This window comes from Papilio machaon, chromosome 8 (genome assembly GCF_912999745.1).
Source record: "Papilio machaon chromosome 8, ilPapMach1.1, whole genome shotgun sequence".
NCBI lineage: Eukaryota > Metazoa > Arthropoda > Insecta > Lepidoptera > Papilionidae > Papilio > Papilio machaon.
Window position 1 is genome coordinate 1,002,783 of NC_059993.1, and position 18,550 is coordinate 1,021,332.

General features: G+C 32.5%; 2 protein-coding genes across 2 annotated transcripts; both read left to right on the plus strand.

Annotated features, from left to right (window-relative positions):
* Window positions 1-1,215: 1,215 nt before the first annotated feature.
* On the plus strand, window positions 1,216-3,765 carry LOC106716196. The gene is made up of 6 exons (XM_045678845.1): window positions 1,216-1,318; window positions 2,051-2,351; window positions 2,421-2,517; window positions 3,301-3,408; window positions 3,520-3,579; window positions 3,724-3,765. The coding sequence occupies exons 1-6, from the start codon at window positions 1,216-1,218 to the stop codon at window positions 3,763-3,765; spliced, it is 711 nt and encodes a 236-aa protein (XP_045534801.1).
* A 6,554-nt stretch (window positions 3,766-10,319) lies between these two features.
* Window positions 10,320-18,550, plus strand: LOC123721187. The gene is made up of 6 exons (XM_045679028.1): window positions 10,320-10,446; window positions 16,563-16,684; window positions 17,127-17,246; window positions 17,357-17,471; window positions 17,740-17,911; window positions 18,186-18,550. The coding sequence occupies exons 2-6, from the start codon at window positions 16,622-16,624 to the stop codon at window positions 18,316-18,318; spliced, it is 603 nt and encodes a 200-aa protein (XP_045534984.1). The 5' UTR covers window positions 10,320-10,446; window positions 16,563-16,621; the 3' UTR covers window positions 18,319-18,550.

Here is an 18,550-nt window from a genome sequence, read left to right on the forward strand (position 1 = left end):
ATTTTTGTTGTTGTTAAAATTATTTTTCGTAGAATATGAAGAAGCCCGAAAAAAACAAACGACGGTAATAAACACCTAAATCCCTTTTGTTTTTGAGGAACGTTTATTGCGTGCACATTTCGTCTTTCGAATTTTTAAATTTATTTTTCATTGTTTGTTTCTTATCTACGCAATGACAAAAAAATCCTATTTGTACGCTTTTTCAAATGAACCATAAACTATTTTTTTTTATATTTTTTGTTGTCTTTAAACTCCAACATTAAATAAACATTTTTGTCTGCAACAAAGTTTAGTTGTATTTTAGGTACGACGTTGAAGAGTAATGCACACTCGATTATGTTGATTGCTATTCAACGCAGAGTTTATCTTTTTTAATAGATTTTGCGTCTCGCGTATAACAATTATTGTATTAAGATATTAATTTTATAACAAAGTCTTGTTCTAAAAAAAGTGATGTTAAATAAATGAAAACCAGTTTTAATGTGAATAAAATGTAATAAAGACTTTTCGAGATATTTGTGTAAATGTGAAATAATTAATAAACATTGAAGGTGTCTAGCGCCTAAACTTCGCAATATTTGATAGAGGTAAGTGTGTTTAAATCGTCACTATTTTCTAAAAAGGATTCTGTGGTACTCTTTTGATCACGTCTATCCCGGCCGCTCGGTGTATTGTATAACATGCATCACACTCGCTCGTTCTCGTTCTCTCTCGTTCTCGTTCACCATTCGACTCGCCGACGGTCGCCGAACATAGCCGAACTTACGAATGTAGCCTGTTGCATAATTTAAATAATATGACAACACGTCAATAAGTGTCTATTGTAACAATTAACGGACTAAATTAACGGAAGTAGAATTTAACGGAAGTTAACAAGAGCGTTAACACTTTTTGAATTTAACTTAAAAGTTAATCCGTTAAGGAAAATATTAACTTCGTTAATTAACGATTAACGGATTAACGAGTTAATGCCCACCTTTGGTCATTACAATATGCTTGTATATATTTGTTACTTCAGAAATAATAGCGTTTTTCACTCAAAATAATTTAACAGAAAAACAATCTTCAGATAGGTTTTTATTCGGTATTTCTCATCCGATTTTAATCAATTATTACACAAGCATTGAATATCATAACGAAAAATTGCAAAAAATCATCCATGCGTTAACTGTTGCTTTAAAAAATGTTTATAATGATAAAAAAGTTGAACGTCATATGATTAAAAAGTCGAAGTTGTATTCAGCAGCGTATTTATTTAGTTTTAGTAGCGCTTTAATATCTTATGGGATTGATGGTCTGATACAAGTGCTAAGGAAAGGTAAAATAATCATTTAACTTACATAGTACTTAATATCTATCTATCTATCTATCTAAAATGAATTGCTGTTCGTTAGTCTCACTAAAACTCGAGAACGGCTGAACGGATTTATCTTATCTTAGTCTTGAAATGTTCGTGGAGGTCTAGGGAAGATTCAAAAGGCGACAAAAAATTCATACCGCTATTAAGTGAGTCGCGGGCGCTAGCTAGTCTTATATAAAAGTCCTTTTGATACTTTGTGCACTGTAGAGGTCCTAAAATTAATTCTATAAATCTTATTCTATTATTCAATAGAAATAGTGATCCAAAAAATTACTATGATCAAAAAGATTACGGGCGTGATACGGCCACGACACTGATTTATTTAATACTAGCTTTTACCCGCGACTCCGTCCGCGCGGAATAAAAAATAGAAAATGGGGTAAAAATTATCCTCTGTCCGTTTCCTGGTTCTAAACTACCTGCCCACCAATTTTCAGTCAGATCGATTCAGCCGTTCTTGAGTTATAAATAGTGTAACTAACACGACTTTCTTTTATATATATAAGATTTTCAAAAAAAAAAAAAGTTTGTTAGCTCAATGCTGTTTGTCGAATTTTTTTTTCTTTAGAATAATTGATAAAAAACGATGAGAATGCATATGTACTGACAGGATCGCTCTTAATGGAAGTCAGCAATCTGTCGGCACCTTTGGGTTACAGGATTGTGGTTGTAGAGTAGTAATATTTGTAGATGGAACCTTTACTACAGTTATCACCGCTTGGCCTGACGTGGAAGATAGAAGTTCATTCGCCAATATTGCAAGGGTAACCAATTACGTTCTCTGGTGGATATTCATGATGCGTTTGTCAGCGATATACGTCCTAGTTATCTGTCTAACAACTTGTCTAAGTCACCAGTACAAGAATCTGCAAAGCTACTTTTATCATCTAGTTGATATATTTGATGAACATGATTTAAGTCAACAGGAAAAGGAGAAAAAGTACGAAGATTCAGTAAAAATTGGAATAAAATTACATTCGGATACATTATGGTGAGTTTAATACAATTAGCAAAAATTTTGACATCCTAATGATTGTTTCCATGACATAAATTATTTTAGGTGTACCAGACAAATTGAGAATGCCTATGCAGTAGTTTTCAGTGGTCAAATATTGGTAAACATTTCTGTTCTTTGTCTGCTAATGTTGCAGATGGTGGTGAGTATGAAAATAATTTCTAACTTGACTTTTTGTGGAGAATAGTGTGTGATATTTTACATACTAAAATTATATAGACACAAAGCAATTGTCAATACTTTCTTTTCGGGAGGAATTTTTCGAAAGATATTTGAGATTACGTTTGTGGGAAGACAGGTTTTTATGCAGAATGCTACGAATGCGGTGGACAGGCGCACTGGCCTTTCTCTCATGTAAGTTAATGATAATTGTCAATGTTTTAATCTGATATCTGACATCATTATCAGAATTCAGAGCGCACGTTGAGCAATGCCCTGGCTACTATCACCACTGGAGTCGCCATGCTTATCAGCACTGGATTCTTTATGTGGAGTGCTGGAGATGTCACTGTTGAGGTATATCTTTGCATTACGTTTGAATTACTATGTTACTTATATCTAGATAGATACGTTCAGGCCTTAAAGGATATTCCGGGAAGACGGCAAAAAGCTGTGGTCCTGAGATGCCGTAGTTATGTGAGGATATGACAGGGGGCAGTCTCCCCCGGGTCGTGCATAAGCCCTGTGCAGAGTCCCGATGCGTTCTTTTGGAGATCCCGGGACTCTCACTAGTTGCACTTGTCAAATCTCACATAACCCTGTATTTTCCTAAGAAGTTATCTTTGAAGATTCCCCCCTCCAATGGCCTTAAAGGATAGTAAGAATCAAAGACAGCGAGTCAAAGTCTTGAGATATCGTCTGGAGTTTTAGCCTTGTTCGTGATAATTCGTGTTATTATGATTTAAATCATCAATTTTTTTTATAGGCGTCTCTACTCAGCACTGCTATGTATAGTTCTGGCTGGGAGAACTGTCAGAAAGATTGTTCAATTAGAATCAGGCGTTTGTTAGTAATTGCAATGGCGCAAAGTCAGGTAATATACGATTTTATACGACGTAAATGCACTGCTAAAATTTCCATCACTAGATCAACAAAAGTTATTAAATTTCACTTTCATTGCTATTGTTTAATTTTTTTTTTACAGCGACCAGTAACGCTGCGTAGTTTTGGTATAATAGAGCTGTCGTACCAGTCTTATGTTTCCGTAAGTTTTATTACTATTATCTTGTAACATCACCACAACTTTCCTTGTAATAACTTGTAATTTTACAATTTAAACATCAGTAGAATTATACGTTTCATAGAATAAATAAGTATTCTCTGTTTCACTACTTATTTTTTTTTTCAGATCGTGAAATCTTCATATTCCGTGTTTTCAATATTGTATTAGTCATCTTTATGTCTTACTTTTGATGTTCTAAATTCAATTAAAAATTTAAAAAAATAAAAAATAACTGGTTTATTGTAACTCCTCTTAGGATTTTCGAGTTAACGATTTCTCTTCCTAGATACAAGTAAGCGAAAAATTAAATACAATCTTAAGCCATATACTGTTCTACTTATAAGAAAATTCAATCAACTTTCCATAATAAGGGTCTTTTATGAAAGCTGTCACGCGCGGATACTTTCGTAAACGACGCCCTTCCCGTGGCAACGGGCAGGGATCATGCCCCAATCGAGACTTAGTCTCACATAATTGGCTCAGTCGACTGTGAAAATATTAAAGAAAATTAGATATTAGAGGCGCCATCTAGAGTAATTCATATGTAAACATAGCAGCATGACTTACTATTTGAACTGGTCATAATATATGGTAAAAGCTTGGTTTCTTTGATTCATTTTGTAGAAATTTTGCATATGATTAGTTTTAACTTGCAGTTTTACCTCCTGCATACTTTATTTATAGTCCCTTTTAATCATACTGTATTGTTAAAAAACTTTTACTAGAAATTTCCTAAACCAAAAATAAATAAATCACTAAAAGCTAAATAAATAGCTTTGTAAACCTTTCAAATAGTTTAACATTCTACCGAGGAAATTATCAAAGACGTTATATTTCAAGTAACAACACGGTATCACAGTTTTCGAGTACTTCACTCAAATTAAACATATTTTTGGGATTACACAAACATCGGATTTCATTTGGGTAATGAGTATATTCGGGTACTATAATAAATTTAATTACCCTATCTACTTGGCACGCTAACTGGCCATTACGAGAACTTTAATGAATAAAGTTGAGATAAAACAATCCTTTGTGTATTCAGTACAGACATTATTAGATCTAATGAACGCATTTTCAAATGTTAAGATAAATCTTTTATTATATCATTTGGATAATAAGAAACATTTTTATAAGAAGGAGGCAAAGGCACAATTAGCTTAGGGCAGTAAATCTAATGACTAACGAACAAGTAAATATTAGAGCGCAGTTTCACTAGTCGTTAAGGGCCACATGCGTTAGTGGATAGTCCTTACTTTTTCTTACTGCCTATATGACAAATTATTGGTTATCGACTAATGAAATAACGCTCTTAATTTTAAAAGCCCATAAATTCAACAGACTGTGCAACTCAACGTCTCTCATAGATGAACTCTGCAACAGTCCGGGGAAGAAAACTAATTGAGTGACACTCTCCAAAATGGGTCAATTCGCTTCAGTTATTACGGATCGGAATGGATATACATCCTTTTCTTGACACAACCTCCTCTAAATATTCCGAAAAATATTTGCGTTAAAAAAAATATTTTCTTATGAAGTTTCACAGCGAGTTCTATGAAATATACCACATAATATTATACTAGTTGTCGCTCGCAACTTCACCCGCGCGGAATTAAAAAAAACATAACATGTTTTTTTCCAGACTATGTTGTACAAAGTTTCATCAAGATCCGTTTATCCGTCCTGGAGATACTTTCAAACAAACATCTATCCATACATCCATCCATCCATATAAACATTCGTATTTATAATATTAGTATGAGTTTAAGTGCATGAAAACATGTCAAATTTAAGTTTTCATTACGAATTTAAACATAACTTTAAAATCAATTACTGAAATAGTAATATCGTATGTATTAAATTTGTTCTACAAACATCAGAGGAAAAACCTAGATTTCAAAGGAAACATTTCTAATATTCGCTTATGACGAGTGAAAACATTTTATTGTACACTTCAGATAAAGTACGTGTTTTATCACTCAATATATTTGTACCTAAAAATTATTTTGAGAAATTCCTTCACTTGTTTATTTTTCTTATGCTTCCATGCCATTTTTGGTCTAGATTGATTTATATGATGTGGTTATGAATCTAATATGTCATAATATGTGATCTGAAATCAGATTAAAGACGCTGACGTGTCTGAAACTAGACTAGACGGTGCATACATCTTATATATATAAAAGAAAGTTGTGTTAGTTACACCATTTATAACTCAAGAACGGCTGAATCGATTTGACTGAAAATTGGTGGGCAGGTAGCTTAGAACCAGGAATAGGACATACTCGTAGGATAATTTTTACCCCGTTTTCTTTTCTTTTTTTTATTCCGCGCGGACGGAGTCGCGGGAAAAAGCTTGTATATTAAAAACCAAGAGGAATACTAAATAAATTACTCTTTACAAAATGGAAAACATACACAGATATACATATACCAGCGAAAATCGTTGTACGAAATTTACACGTGAATAAATATTTCAAATTCCCATTGGGGGCGTTAGGACTCTCTCTAAAATGCAGCGTGCGTATTTGAAAGTTAATACAGTCATAGTCTGGCTTCAAACGAAACCGTTGAATATTCACACAAACGGAACTAACAGAATTGTTGCTTCGAAATACCAGGTACTGTTTTGTGTAGGTTTGTGAAACAGATGATTATTTTGAAATTGAAATTGGATGCTAAAAACTTTCTATATTGCTCTATGCCTTTACTAGAAATCTAAAGGTTGTTGAAGGTTATTCTCACGGATAAGGTTTTAAAACGTTTGTACGATAACTGGCCACAATATTGATCTCCATGTTGTGTCCATCAACGGCAAACCTTTCTACAACGTATATATATAGCGTATGAGGTAACTGAATCTGAACTTAGTTCTTAAGGTCTGGTCAACCGTTCTAAGTCCACACTAATTGTTACCCGTTGAAAAGCTCATTATGATACTATGATTTTAACATCTAGAAGAGTAATGAAATTTATCTACCTTTTATCTACGTTGAAACATCACATTAATGTTTAAAACAAGAAACTATAGTTGTGTTTAATAAATAAACGTTGGCGTTGATATGATTCATTTTTATGGTCTTACCATAAGAATTGTACGGTTTTAATTATTAGGTACCTATTATGCTTGAAGGTTTCACTTCAAAATAAATTAATTTTAAAATACTTCCAATATTGTTAAAACAGCAATTTTCTTTACTTTATCATACACAAAATGTAATTGAGAATTTAATTTAACGCCTGAATAGCTATAAAAATTTCATATTGTGGTCGAACAATGAAAACGCCCAAATAAAAATACTGTAAATTAAATGCGAAATGTTACCCTCTGGTAACCCAATAAAACCCCTAGTTCACGATTCAATGATTGTTTAAATTATAAAAGAATTGTTTCGAATTTCAAATGCATATCTCCGAAATAATAAAGACTGAAAGACGAAATTACAAACAGTAATACAGATAAACAAAGTTGTAACAAATATTTAAAGTAATTAAATATTTTCGCTGTTATTTTCTGTTTTCATGTTCCGAGAATTCAACGGTTGTAAAAATTGATAATAGAAAAGTACAGTTTGGGTCTTTGGAATTGCTTTGGAAATATCCTTGCAAGTGGTCTTAGAGTTGCCGCAGGCAACAGCCTTTTTATTTTTGTGATATAAAAGTGTACGACAATTCTTTAGGAGGCATTTCAACTTTAATTTCTCGTACAAAAGAAAATAAATAACCAGTCCGAGACATATTAATTTAAATATTGTACATTTATAATAAAAAACGGAACGGAAAATGTTTAAGTCGCGGACGACAGCTAGTTGCTCATATACGAGTATAGCAAGAAATTGCTAATATTGTGAAACATCAACTACAACACTATGCAAACAAAATGTCTGAAGTAAATTCTATATGTTGTAATTACTATATTAAATAGTATCGTGATGTATCTTTGTGTACCTTTTTCAAAGACATATTTGAGACGTCACCAAGTTTTTCTCAAGCTCGTCCATTATTTTTAAGGCCGCTCTCACATTTCTCGAGAAATGTTCTAATTCAAAGAATTATCTCTGGCGATTAAAAATGATACAATTTCTTTATTAAATTATATGATAGTTTGTATTATAAAATGGATAGAGTAGAGTCTGTTCGTAAAATACCATAGAAGTTGAACCGCAAGTTACAATAATGAGTAACTTTGAACATACTTTTTACCTACACTAATGTTTTTTATTAAAATGTTTGCTCCGAAGCTACTGAACAATTTCTCTGAAAAAATTTTTTCACTGGTTGGAAGCTACACTAGAATAAGCTTTATTTAATACTATTTTTTTTTAATTATTCACTGACAAAGTCGCAGGCAACTGCTAGTCATTCATACGAATCATATGCAAACAAGTTTAGGTTTAATAATGATCTTGTTGCAAGATTCTTGCAGTATTGGAGTTTGGAAGCGCTAGTTTATTCAGTTCTCTACTTTAGCTTTGAAACTCGTTTGAAGTTGGAAGTGTATTTATTGTTTGGCTGTTTATTGCGATATGTTACTTTCATTTCTATTTCAGTTTCAAATTAACTTTTATAATTATTTTGTTAATGTTATTTAAGATACTCGTAGAATTGTTGTTATAACTTTAATGCTAGAAAATATATATTTTTCATACATTCTACTACAAGTACCATGATAGTATTTAAGTAGGTAATAGCTTGTATTATTTAGAAATGCTAAGCTTCAAATAGTTAGAAACCCATTGATCTCGAAGTCTGCTTGCGTCAACAAGTTATTTATAGCCATCCCATTTGCCTGATAAACGATTAATGAACGTCTTGTACTGCTTCTTTCCTATTCAACTTAATGTCAGCATTTCAGTTGAGTTGTACACCGGAGTGAATGCGGCAAGTTATAGGCAGTTTACATAAGCAAACCTTGTCTAATGTATATGTATATATATACAACTTCGATTCAATTACAGTGTATCGTTTATAAATTATAAATATACATTTTTGTATATTAAATCTTTATAACTTATTAAATAATAGTTGTCGCCCGCAACTCGGTCCGCGCGGAATTAAAAAAAAAAAAGATTTTAACTAGTAGCCTTATGTGTTCTTCCAAACTGTGTCCTACATCTATACAAAATTCCATCAGAATCTATGCAGCCGTTCTGGAGATAACTTGCAACAAACATCCATCCATCTAAACATTCGCATTTATAATATTAGTACGATTAGTTTAGACAGCGATGACGCTCTTTTGTTTTGGAGCCCAAAGGAGTAACTAATTAAGGTAAGCATTTAAGGTTTTCAGCCCCAAAATTAAACATAGGTATGTTGGGTTATGCAACTTTTGAAACATGGAAATTATGTTTTTTTTTAACCATAAACCGTGATTGGGAAGTTGAAATGTTATTGTCAAAGAGAGGGCATGCCATGATTACTGTACACAAGTCTATTTTGATGTTTGTATTATAATTTTCTATTACGTTACTAAAGTTAAATTATTCTTCAGAAGGATGTCAAAATGCCGTCTTCTTAAGCGACTAAAGCGTTACGAAAATGATTGGATATTAAAAAAAAATCGAAAACTTAACGACTATTTCGTGTTTAATCTGTCATCTTTGGTTAAACCGCTTTAAATTAGTTCAACACAAAATTTAAGAAAGAATCATATTTCTAGAACACTAGCTGTCGCCCGCGACTCCGTCCGCGCGCAGTTAAAAAAACTTAATTGGGATATGAAAAATAGATAAAAATAAATGTAGCTTATATGACACGTTCGTAGATTTACCATAGCAGCGCCATCTATTGATTACTTACTCAACCCAGTCGAAAGGTATCGACATCTGTTAGGATCATTTGGAGTTAACAGATAATTGTGAGTGTCAAATAATAACAGACAAATAATTAGCAATAAATTAAAATTGCGACTATAATTTGAGATTTAAACTATCCTATCTCTCAAGTTGGATCGAACTGCACATGGTGTGCGAATTTTATTATAATCGGTTAAGTGGTTTAGGAGTCCATTGAGGACAAACATTGTGACACGAGATTTATATATATTAAGATTATGTTCGCGATGTTTATAAAGAATATATATTTTTGTCTATCTGCAAGATCGTGTGTTTTCCAGGTAATCTCTGAATCTTTGAATCGATTTTGAGAGGACTTTTAAGGATGATAGTTTATGTGAAGCTGGAGTAACTTTGCTTATTTCGCGCTGACGAAGTAGCGGGTAACTGGTAGTTTTAACAGTCATATATTAATATTAAATTAAGTTTTCATAATTATAAACTAACTAGATGTCGCCGGATAAAAAAAAAACCTAATTAGTAGCCTATGTGTTCTTCCAGACTTTGTTCTACATCTATGACAACTTTCATCGAGATCGGTTGAGCTGTTGTACCAAACATACATCCATACATCCAAACATTGGCATTTATAGTATTAGAAAGTCTTCTTTACTTCATTTTACTATCTTAAGGTTCCAAACATACTCGTATTTAAGTTAAATGTTACTACCTTCTGCAACTGTGATACTTATAGTTTATAATGTATTTTTTTTACATTAAAATGAAAAAGTTTCTTATGCACAAGAAACTTTTTTCACAAGCACTTTTTCTTCTGCACTTTAGAAAAATCTAAGACTTTCGTAGTTAGGGTGTAACGTAGACCAGGCATCGCTTACCCTTAGTGGCAAGTTTCAGTCGAGTTACGGCCTTTGTGGTTGCCGCATGTCGCCGGACGGATTTTCCTTATCGTGAATTTCAAAAGTTTCATTAACGGTACTCAGTATTTAAAGCGTATGTGACATTTATTGTTGTGGATACTATAGTTTTAACCGATATTATTTCAAAAATTGCGGTAAGTATTTTGAATGCGTATAACTTAAGTTTTTATAAAAAAAAATATTTGATTTATGTATATTTTGATTTTATTGACAATTTAAATACCTTAAAGTATGCATTATTATAAAACAAAAAAATGTTGAAACAATTATATACAACAACGTCGTTTTTAATTTTTTTTTCATCTTGTATTCTAAGTTTGAATTCTAAATTATTTTAATAATGAAATTCTGATTTAGTAACATGTAGATTTAAACATAAAGTTGAAAGAAAGATGGGAATAAATGAACCATATTTTAAAAATCACAAATAAACTTAAATTTGTTTCCGAAACATGGAAAAGTACGGATTCGAATCTTAGTCCAAATGAAACTTGCAACAAATGATATTATTATATTTATATTTCCGAGGAATACGAATCGAATGAAGTAAGGTCATATTAATAATCGTTCATGTCATTTAGGCCATTGTAAAACATAAAAAAACACACTTCCGAAAAAAAAAAATTATGTTTTGCTTATAAATAGAAATTTAAAATCAAAGTAGTCAGTATTGGTTATCACTGCCATCGCCGGTACTAATGAATATATGCCTTGCCTGTGTCTTTTGAATTGATTCCTCGAATGTCAACAAACCCCAGTACACAATTGTACCAACACTTCAGCAGCCGTACTATAATTGATTCTCCGGGGATGCAGTCCGAGGACTTTATTTGCTCCTATTGTTGTCAACTACACTACAGAATGAAGTGATTTTGTCATATTTCCAGAGAACGAAATTGAAATTGTCGAAGAAAATTCATTTATAAAATCATTGTATCAATTTTATTGTATGATTTAATACCTAGGACAGACATTAATGTCGATAAAAATTAGACCAATCTAGTTTATTAACATTTAAATTAAAGTCTAAAGACCATTTAAATATAACTCTATGTAGCGACTGTATCTGTATGTATAAATTATTAACAGGACATAGCCAAATGTCTATTTAATTATTGTTCTAAAGAAATGAAATTGATTTTTTTAATATCTTCAAAGAAATTCCATTTCGAGAATAGATCATTGTAAAACATAGGAAAAGTTTAGGGTCAAAATATTCAAGCTTCGTTTAATGTAGTCAATAGCCGTCCTTTCCGGAACGCTTTGGATTAATCTTCAGTAATATGAGAAAGTGTAACCATTTCTATATATTACCAGTTATGTAAGACTGTGTAATTCTTTGTCTGTGGCGCCCTTTTCCCTACAGCGGTCCTGGGCGGTCGCCCAACCGCGCCTTACCCTAACGCCGCGCCGGCTCTGTACTTGTGTACTGTGTATTTCCGTCTCAAAATCACAACAAACTTGGTACCGAATAAGTATAATGATTAATTATTATAATTTCGAAGAATAAAGGCGTTGTTAAATTTTCAACTCCGGCTTATTCGAATATGTAAAATTCAATTTTAATATGAATAACCCACAATCCTTAGGGATAAGTATGCTAAGCTTAATTATGTGGGTAGCCATATAATTTATATAATATAATGCATTCAGTTTTAACGAGAATCCATCCACCAAAAAGCATAAAATTATTCGCAATTACTTTGAATAGTATACGAAATTAATTAAATCAAATGTTATTTATACGAGTAAATGGAACAATAACACATGCAAAATGATGAAAGAGTTGAAAAGTTAATTAATTCCAAGACCATGAACAATGAAAACTCTGAAAATTATTGCTATTATAATTATTATGGAGGAACAAAACAAGCGGAAGCGTAATATGATATTATAACCTTACTTTTAAATTTACCACTAATTAAATACATTTGAAAAAACAATATAATTTCAGTTATTTTTTTTAAAAGAGAATGTATTAATGGTGAGAGAATACGTGTAAGTTCACAACCTGATTGCCACTATTAAAACTGAAATAAGCTCGGATAAGAAATAACTCGTCTTCAGAGAAATAAACACCTATAGGATTGCTTTGTAAGTTACAGTAGATTTTAATATTATGTTCTTTAGTAATTGTGCCTATTTCTATATACAGTTCTATGTCCCCACTGGGGGTCTCGGAGCCTACCCTAACTCAGGGGTGACTAGGCTGTAGTCAACCATGCTGGCCCAGTGTGGGTTAGTTGACTTCACACACTTATGCAGGTTGCATCACGATGTTGTCCTTCACAATAAATGTACATATGTAAATAAAAAATTGAAAAAAAAATGATACATGGCAGGAATCGAACACAGGACCTGCAGATTACTACTGACTATATATGCTAAAATATATAGCAGTATATTGAAGAGTTTATATATGAATATTTCGAATAGTTTCGAGATACGACCCATAACTGGAATAAAGTGCGAATCGTAAATATTTTATGAAGACGAATGAAAGCCGAAAATAATTGAAAGGGTCCAATCAAGACAAGTATCAAATCATAAGGGATATAAATAGGTTTTATTTTTAGATAATAAACGTTATTTATATCTGGAAATATGTTAGGCATATTACGAAACGCATTCCAGGTTTTACTCCAGTCTAGTGATTTTTTTTTTGTTAAAATCGCATTATTAATTAACTCTGGCAGCGTGGAGATAGCTGGTCGACACTGTAAAGGTATATCAAGACGAGCACGATCTTCAGTAATGAAGCATACAAAGAAGAAGAAAAGAATTAACTCTGAGAAAAATTTTACGTGTAATATTTTTCTATGTTGAAGTCCGGTTCTTAAGTCCATTGTTATTTTTATGTCGTCGTTTTTTGTTGAATTTAATATAAGCTGAAAACCTATAGTTGAATTCAATGGAGATGAGAAATTTCATTGACACATTTCTCTGACTGGATATAGATATAATTTATGATCTATGGATTTGTTTTGAATATTTTTAGTGTTTAAATTTATGATGCAAACATGTCTGTTTTTAATAAGTCTGTGATTACTGCCTTATAAAGATTAAATTGTTTAGATTGATTTGGTATAAGTTCTCACTTGTATTTAATTCGCCTATACAAATCAGAGGGCCCTCTTCTGAAGTAGAAGGTACAGGAATTAACCAAGTGCAGGTTGATTCAGTCTTATAATTAATCACTACTCGAGTGTCGACAGAACATAATAGCAAGACAGGTGCAAATATAGATTTTTTTATTATATTAATTAAATAGTTTTAGCTTTTTTTTAACGGATCCTATTGATTTATAAATGTAATTTTTCCTTTCATTAATTAAGCTGGGCTCTATTATTAGAGATGAAGAATTCAATTAAATCCTTTGTCTACGCTTCTTAAATACAATTTTGAAACTCGCCAAGGTACCCTTTTATTTCGTAATTAAATTTTGAAGAGGCAAATAAAATAGCGTTTAAATGCCAATTAACATCACCATTTGGTGAAACTTCAAGTATCATTTGAACGACGGCGTTAATTTTTACGATACATTTCTGAGATCAAAGACCTCAAATTGTGGTTGTAAAATTAAATAGGATCGTAATAGCAATAGCGTTGATATAAAAAGAATTTGTTGTTTTCTGTTTCTTTGACGTCTTTTAACGAACTTTAGTAATTTTCATCGTCTTTGAGAAGATTCGTATCTTTACTTTGTACAGTGATGTAATCACTCATGTTTAAAAGCCGGCCAATGTCCGTACTTATTTCAGTTTACGCTGTGTAAGCTAACCCATTATTCTAAAACTTACACTGTGTGACACTGTGTTGTACGAATGTTTAAGTGAGCGACGTATTTTTAGTTTTGAGTGCAAATTATATATTATTTTTTCTGCATATTTGCTGTATGAAATGTAAATAAAAGATCATTCATTAGTGAATGATAAAGGTTCCGATAACATAAATGTTCATTCCTTTTTGCAGCATATCAAATGAAATTAATAAAATGCCAGTGCCAGTTTTATTTAAATTTGATAGTACTCGAATGAATGAAATATGCTCTGGAAAATTCTTATTATGAAAGAAAGATAATTTTTTTCTACTGTTTTTAATGTTTTGGAACGAAGTTCCTTATCGCGCGTTGTGAAAGGGGGCTAGACGGAAAAAATTCTTACGAAAAGTTGTCACGACACTTTTTGCTATAGTAACCATATCAACGACGTGACAATATAACGAAAATTCATAGAAATAAAATGTGCTTCTTGTGAAGACTTAAGTTTTTTATTCATAGAATAAACATTGGTTCCTTCACTATTTAATCGAAAGGAACTTCGTTCCATCCGGGTGTCCCTTGACACCTCTCAAGTTTTTTTTTAAATTACGATTCTATTATTTATTTTTTTTTCTAACAATTTTTATCATATTTTATCAATAAATAATACGAGCACCTATGAGTTAATTAGTAATTTAGTTAACATAGAAATTACTTAATCATTCAATTTGGAAACTGGAAACCGACCTCATAATGATGTCAAGAGTTTTCCTGCTTTCACAAACAATAGTATTCACGTTGCTGCTCTGCGTCGCTGCACACGTTGGTGCTCTCTGACGTTGAATAAAATAATTTAAATAATTCAATATTAAAAAGTTCCTGAAGACTAACTACTGTTTTTTTTTGGTTTTTGATATACATTTAATCGTAACGTATACCATAGAGTTACCAACATTATCTATCTGCAGGGGTACTGTCTATCAGCTGTTACCTAGTTCTAATAAGTTATAGATTTCAGTTTGTTTCGTGTTTTATAATATTACAAGATTTTCAACTTTCCATTGTAAAGGCTAGATATTACCGAATACAAATAACGTATTGAGACCTTTATTTGACTTTCCAAAGTATTATTTGAAGACAAAATAAGCTTTTAGAAAAAAAAATTAGTAATTACGAGGAGCCGTTTCCCCTTAAATTATTTCCATTTATAAAAGTAATGAACCTTTAGTAAGCTCTGCCTTATAGCATTAATGAGCTATTGGGTTGTGATTTGCGCTTCAAAGTCGCAATTCGGGGGCAAAAGTTTCTCGATTAAAGCCGGTACAGACTTAATTGTGGTGATTTTGGTTCTATTGTTACAAAGCTGTGTATTCGAGTAATTGTAAAGCAACTTTCAAGTTTCAATAGTAGTAAACAAAAACGCCTATTTACTTATAAATAATATGAGTAAATAAATTTATTATTAGTATATCTTAGAAGAAAATAAAAAATGGTTATTTTTGTTTCCTTTGTAAAATATTGCTTCGTACCTTTACCTTTTATAACTGAAATTTTATTTATGTCTTCATTTTTCTTTATTATAACGAAAAGTCAATTCGGTAATAACAGCTGACAGTCAAGTTGAATAAGATTTATCGACAACGGTGGGTTTCCAGAACCGAAATATTTATCTAAAAACATATCGTCTTCTTTGTCACTATCATTGAGAAGAACTGGGATAGCAATATACTTTTTTTTGGTATTTAGATAGTGGAAACTCACGCTAACTGTAACAAAATGTTGCTGAATATATCGTTTGTTTAATGCTATTTAATTTATGATCTCGTGTTTTTAAATAATTAATATTATACTAAACAATTTATTCATACCTATCTTACGAACCTGACAGTTTAATTAACGCCAGTGACACTTGACTGCGCAGTAAATCCATTAGTAAATTGGCGATTTCAGTTTGCGGTTTGCGTTAATAAATATTTTATATGGTTCACGCCCTACCATTTAGGATATAGAAAATCTGATGACAAGCTGTTTACTGATAGTTTGTTTATAATTTTTCTTTTATAATTTACTTTCAAATTTCGTCTACACAAAACGTGTGATAGTATAACCGACTAGAAATTAAGTTAAAGTCCCTAGAAGTCTAGATTATAGACGGTTACAATCGGACAAAATTAGAGCCTGTTATATGTTTTTTTTACTAATATTATATCACAAATATATCAGTGCATATGCAGTTATTTAAACTTTGCGAATGTTGATTCTATGAATGGTGTTATAAACGTATTTGTCATTTGTTTCTGAACTCATCAATTTCTTAGATATATTAAAAAATCTAAAACATACTCTATATCAACATACAAGAAAATTAGACTTGTCATAGTTAAAGAAACACGTGTAACATGTTTCTTGAGTTCTTTACAAGGAAGAAACCTTCAATTTGTTGACCTACATCAAACAAAATATTTGTTCTGCAGATTGGTTTTCTTTCAGTTGTCAAGATACTATTGATCTGGGAGAGTTTGCTCGCAGACATTTGAAATTCAATACCTATGAAGCGTAAATTATGCGTGAGGCCGCCTTTCAACTGTGACGACATGGAGGAGCTGAACGTGGTAAGATAGACATAATCTAGTTTTATGAATGTATTGTAAAATATTTTATTTAAAGATACAGATAAAAGATAAAAGATAAGTTCATGAAAATTGAACTTGTAAGCATAATATTGTAATATAATACACAAGCTCAAGCATTTGTACACTGTAAGTGTATATTGTTGCTTTAAATTCGTATTAATTTAAGGTGATATTTTATGGAATTATTTGTGGCATATGAAGTAATCAAAGACGCTCATATTGTTATGACACTGTCATCCTTAGCCCATAAACAAAACTCAAATCTGAAATTCAATATCTTTTGTTTCACTTTTAACTGTGATGTCAATTAATAAATTATAAATTACGATTGTCAGATTTCTTCACTTGTAACACAATTATATGTTTTAATGCAAGTATTATGGGCAGTAGAATTTCACATTACCGCATTTTATATTCTCAGACAGCTCTATCTCAAAGAAAGGAGTCGGTCGCGCCGCTCACTGGAGAAAGGAATGGGAACATATTTCGTCGAGGATTTTCATATCCATTAGCCATCGTTCTAAGGCTTCGAGTATTACAGGTAACAAATATATATTGCAAATATTATAATACTATTGAATTGAGTTGATTTACTACTGTATTCAACGCAGGATAACGGTACAAAGATATTAATGTTGTATTTGTTTGCAGATAGTATGCGGTATATCTGCTATGGTGATGGGCAGCGTGGCCTTTATAGAAGAGCGGCAGAAGTTCAACATGGGTCTCGGCATACCGGCCGGCTGCGTCAGCGTTATCGCCGCGGGTGAGAAAAAAATATAATAACACTATATGGATTTATACAGATTTATACCTCTATGGTAGTCTGTGGTAGAATACTAAGCGAATGGGTACTTTACTTGTCGTATGATTTACACGGGAAACATTAATGAACTACTGTTTATATAAAACTATTTTTACTTCCAAATATCATGCATAGTAAATCGTGGTTAGTGTCACGATTGGAACTTTTTGAGCTACCGATATTTGTTTGTTAAAATGACAACGTATTTGAACTGTTTGTCAAACTGCAGCGGTATCAATCCATACGTCGCGTGGTTGGAGTGCGCTGTCGGGGAGTGCGGCGGGCGTGGCGCTAGGCGCGGGCGCGGCCGCAGTGCTGTGGGCGGCGGCGGGCTGTCTGCTGATCGCGCTCATCGTGCAGTGTTGCAGAACTATTATTGATCCCACCGGAACTGATTACAAGTTAGTAGATTTGAATATTATTCTTTAAAGGTAAGGAATTCGATAAAGGTTACCTTATTTTAAAATGCTACCGTCAGAAGTTCATTAGGAGTAGTCAGCCTTTCTAGAAAAAAAAACGATGCGATAGAAAATAGTGCAGTATCAAATGAACATTTACAGTTACTTACTTTAAACAACATAGTTAAACGTGAAATAATGTCGTAATCAGTTAAGGAACTTTAAGACTAGAAATCTGTGTTTCTGTAGTTTCTGACAACATAACGAATTTTTTCAGTAACGTATCTTCAGACGATGAAGCAAGACCTCCATCACGAGACCTGATCGTGATAGCGTCAGTGCAAATCGCTTTAGCGGTGGTAACCCTCGTCAGCGCCGCGGTGTGTGCGCGTATAGACTTAGACGCATGACGCGAGCCCCCGCTCACTCGACGTCGCGTGAGCGAAGCCCCAACCGCTACAGCGCCCGCTCCGATCGTCAGCGCGTCCCCGCCTAACGAGGAAAGGGAGAGAAGTGGTCGCGTAGCTTGGCTCATATAGACTGTACGTGTTGGGCTAATAATGCTATTGTAAGTCTTTCAGACTCACGTTCAGTCTCACAAGGGACTTGGTTTTTGAAACTAAGATATAAAATCATATCTTT

Excerpts from the sequence above, each read along its gene's own strand:
- LOC106716196 (XM_045678845.1), top strand. The coding sequence starts at position 1,216 with ATGATTAAAAAGTCGAAGTTGTATTCAGCAGCGTATTTATTTAGTTTT. Across the intron at positions 1,319-2,050 it reads GATACAAGTGCTAAGGAAAG|ATGGAACCTTTACTACAGTT; the intron begins GTAAAATAATCA and ends TAATATTTGTAG. Across the intron at positions 2,518-3,300 it reads TGCTAATGTTGCAGATGGTG|GCGTCTCTACTCAGCACTGC; the intron begins GTGAGTATGAAA and ends TTTTTTTTATAG.
- LOC123721187 (XM_045679028.1), top strand. The coding sequence starts at position 16,622 with ATGAAGCGTAAATTATGCGTGAGGCCGCCTTTCAACTGTGACGACATG. Across the intron at positions 16,685-17,126 it reads ACATGGAGGAGCTGAACGTG|ACAGCTCTATCTCAAAGAAA; the intron begins GTAAGATAGACA and ends TTATATTCTCAG. Across the intron at positions 17,247-17,356 it reads TAAGGCTTCGAGTATTACAG|ATAGTATGCGGTATATCTGC; the intron begins GTAACAAATATA and ends ATTTGTTTGCAG.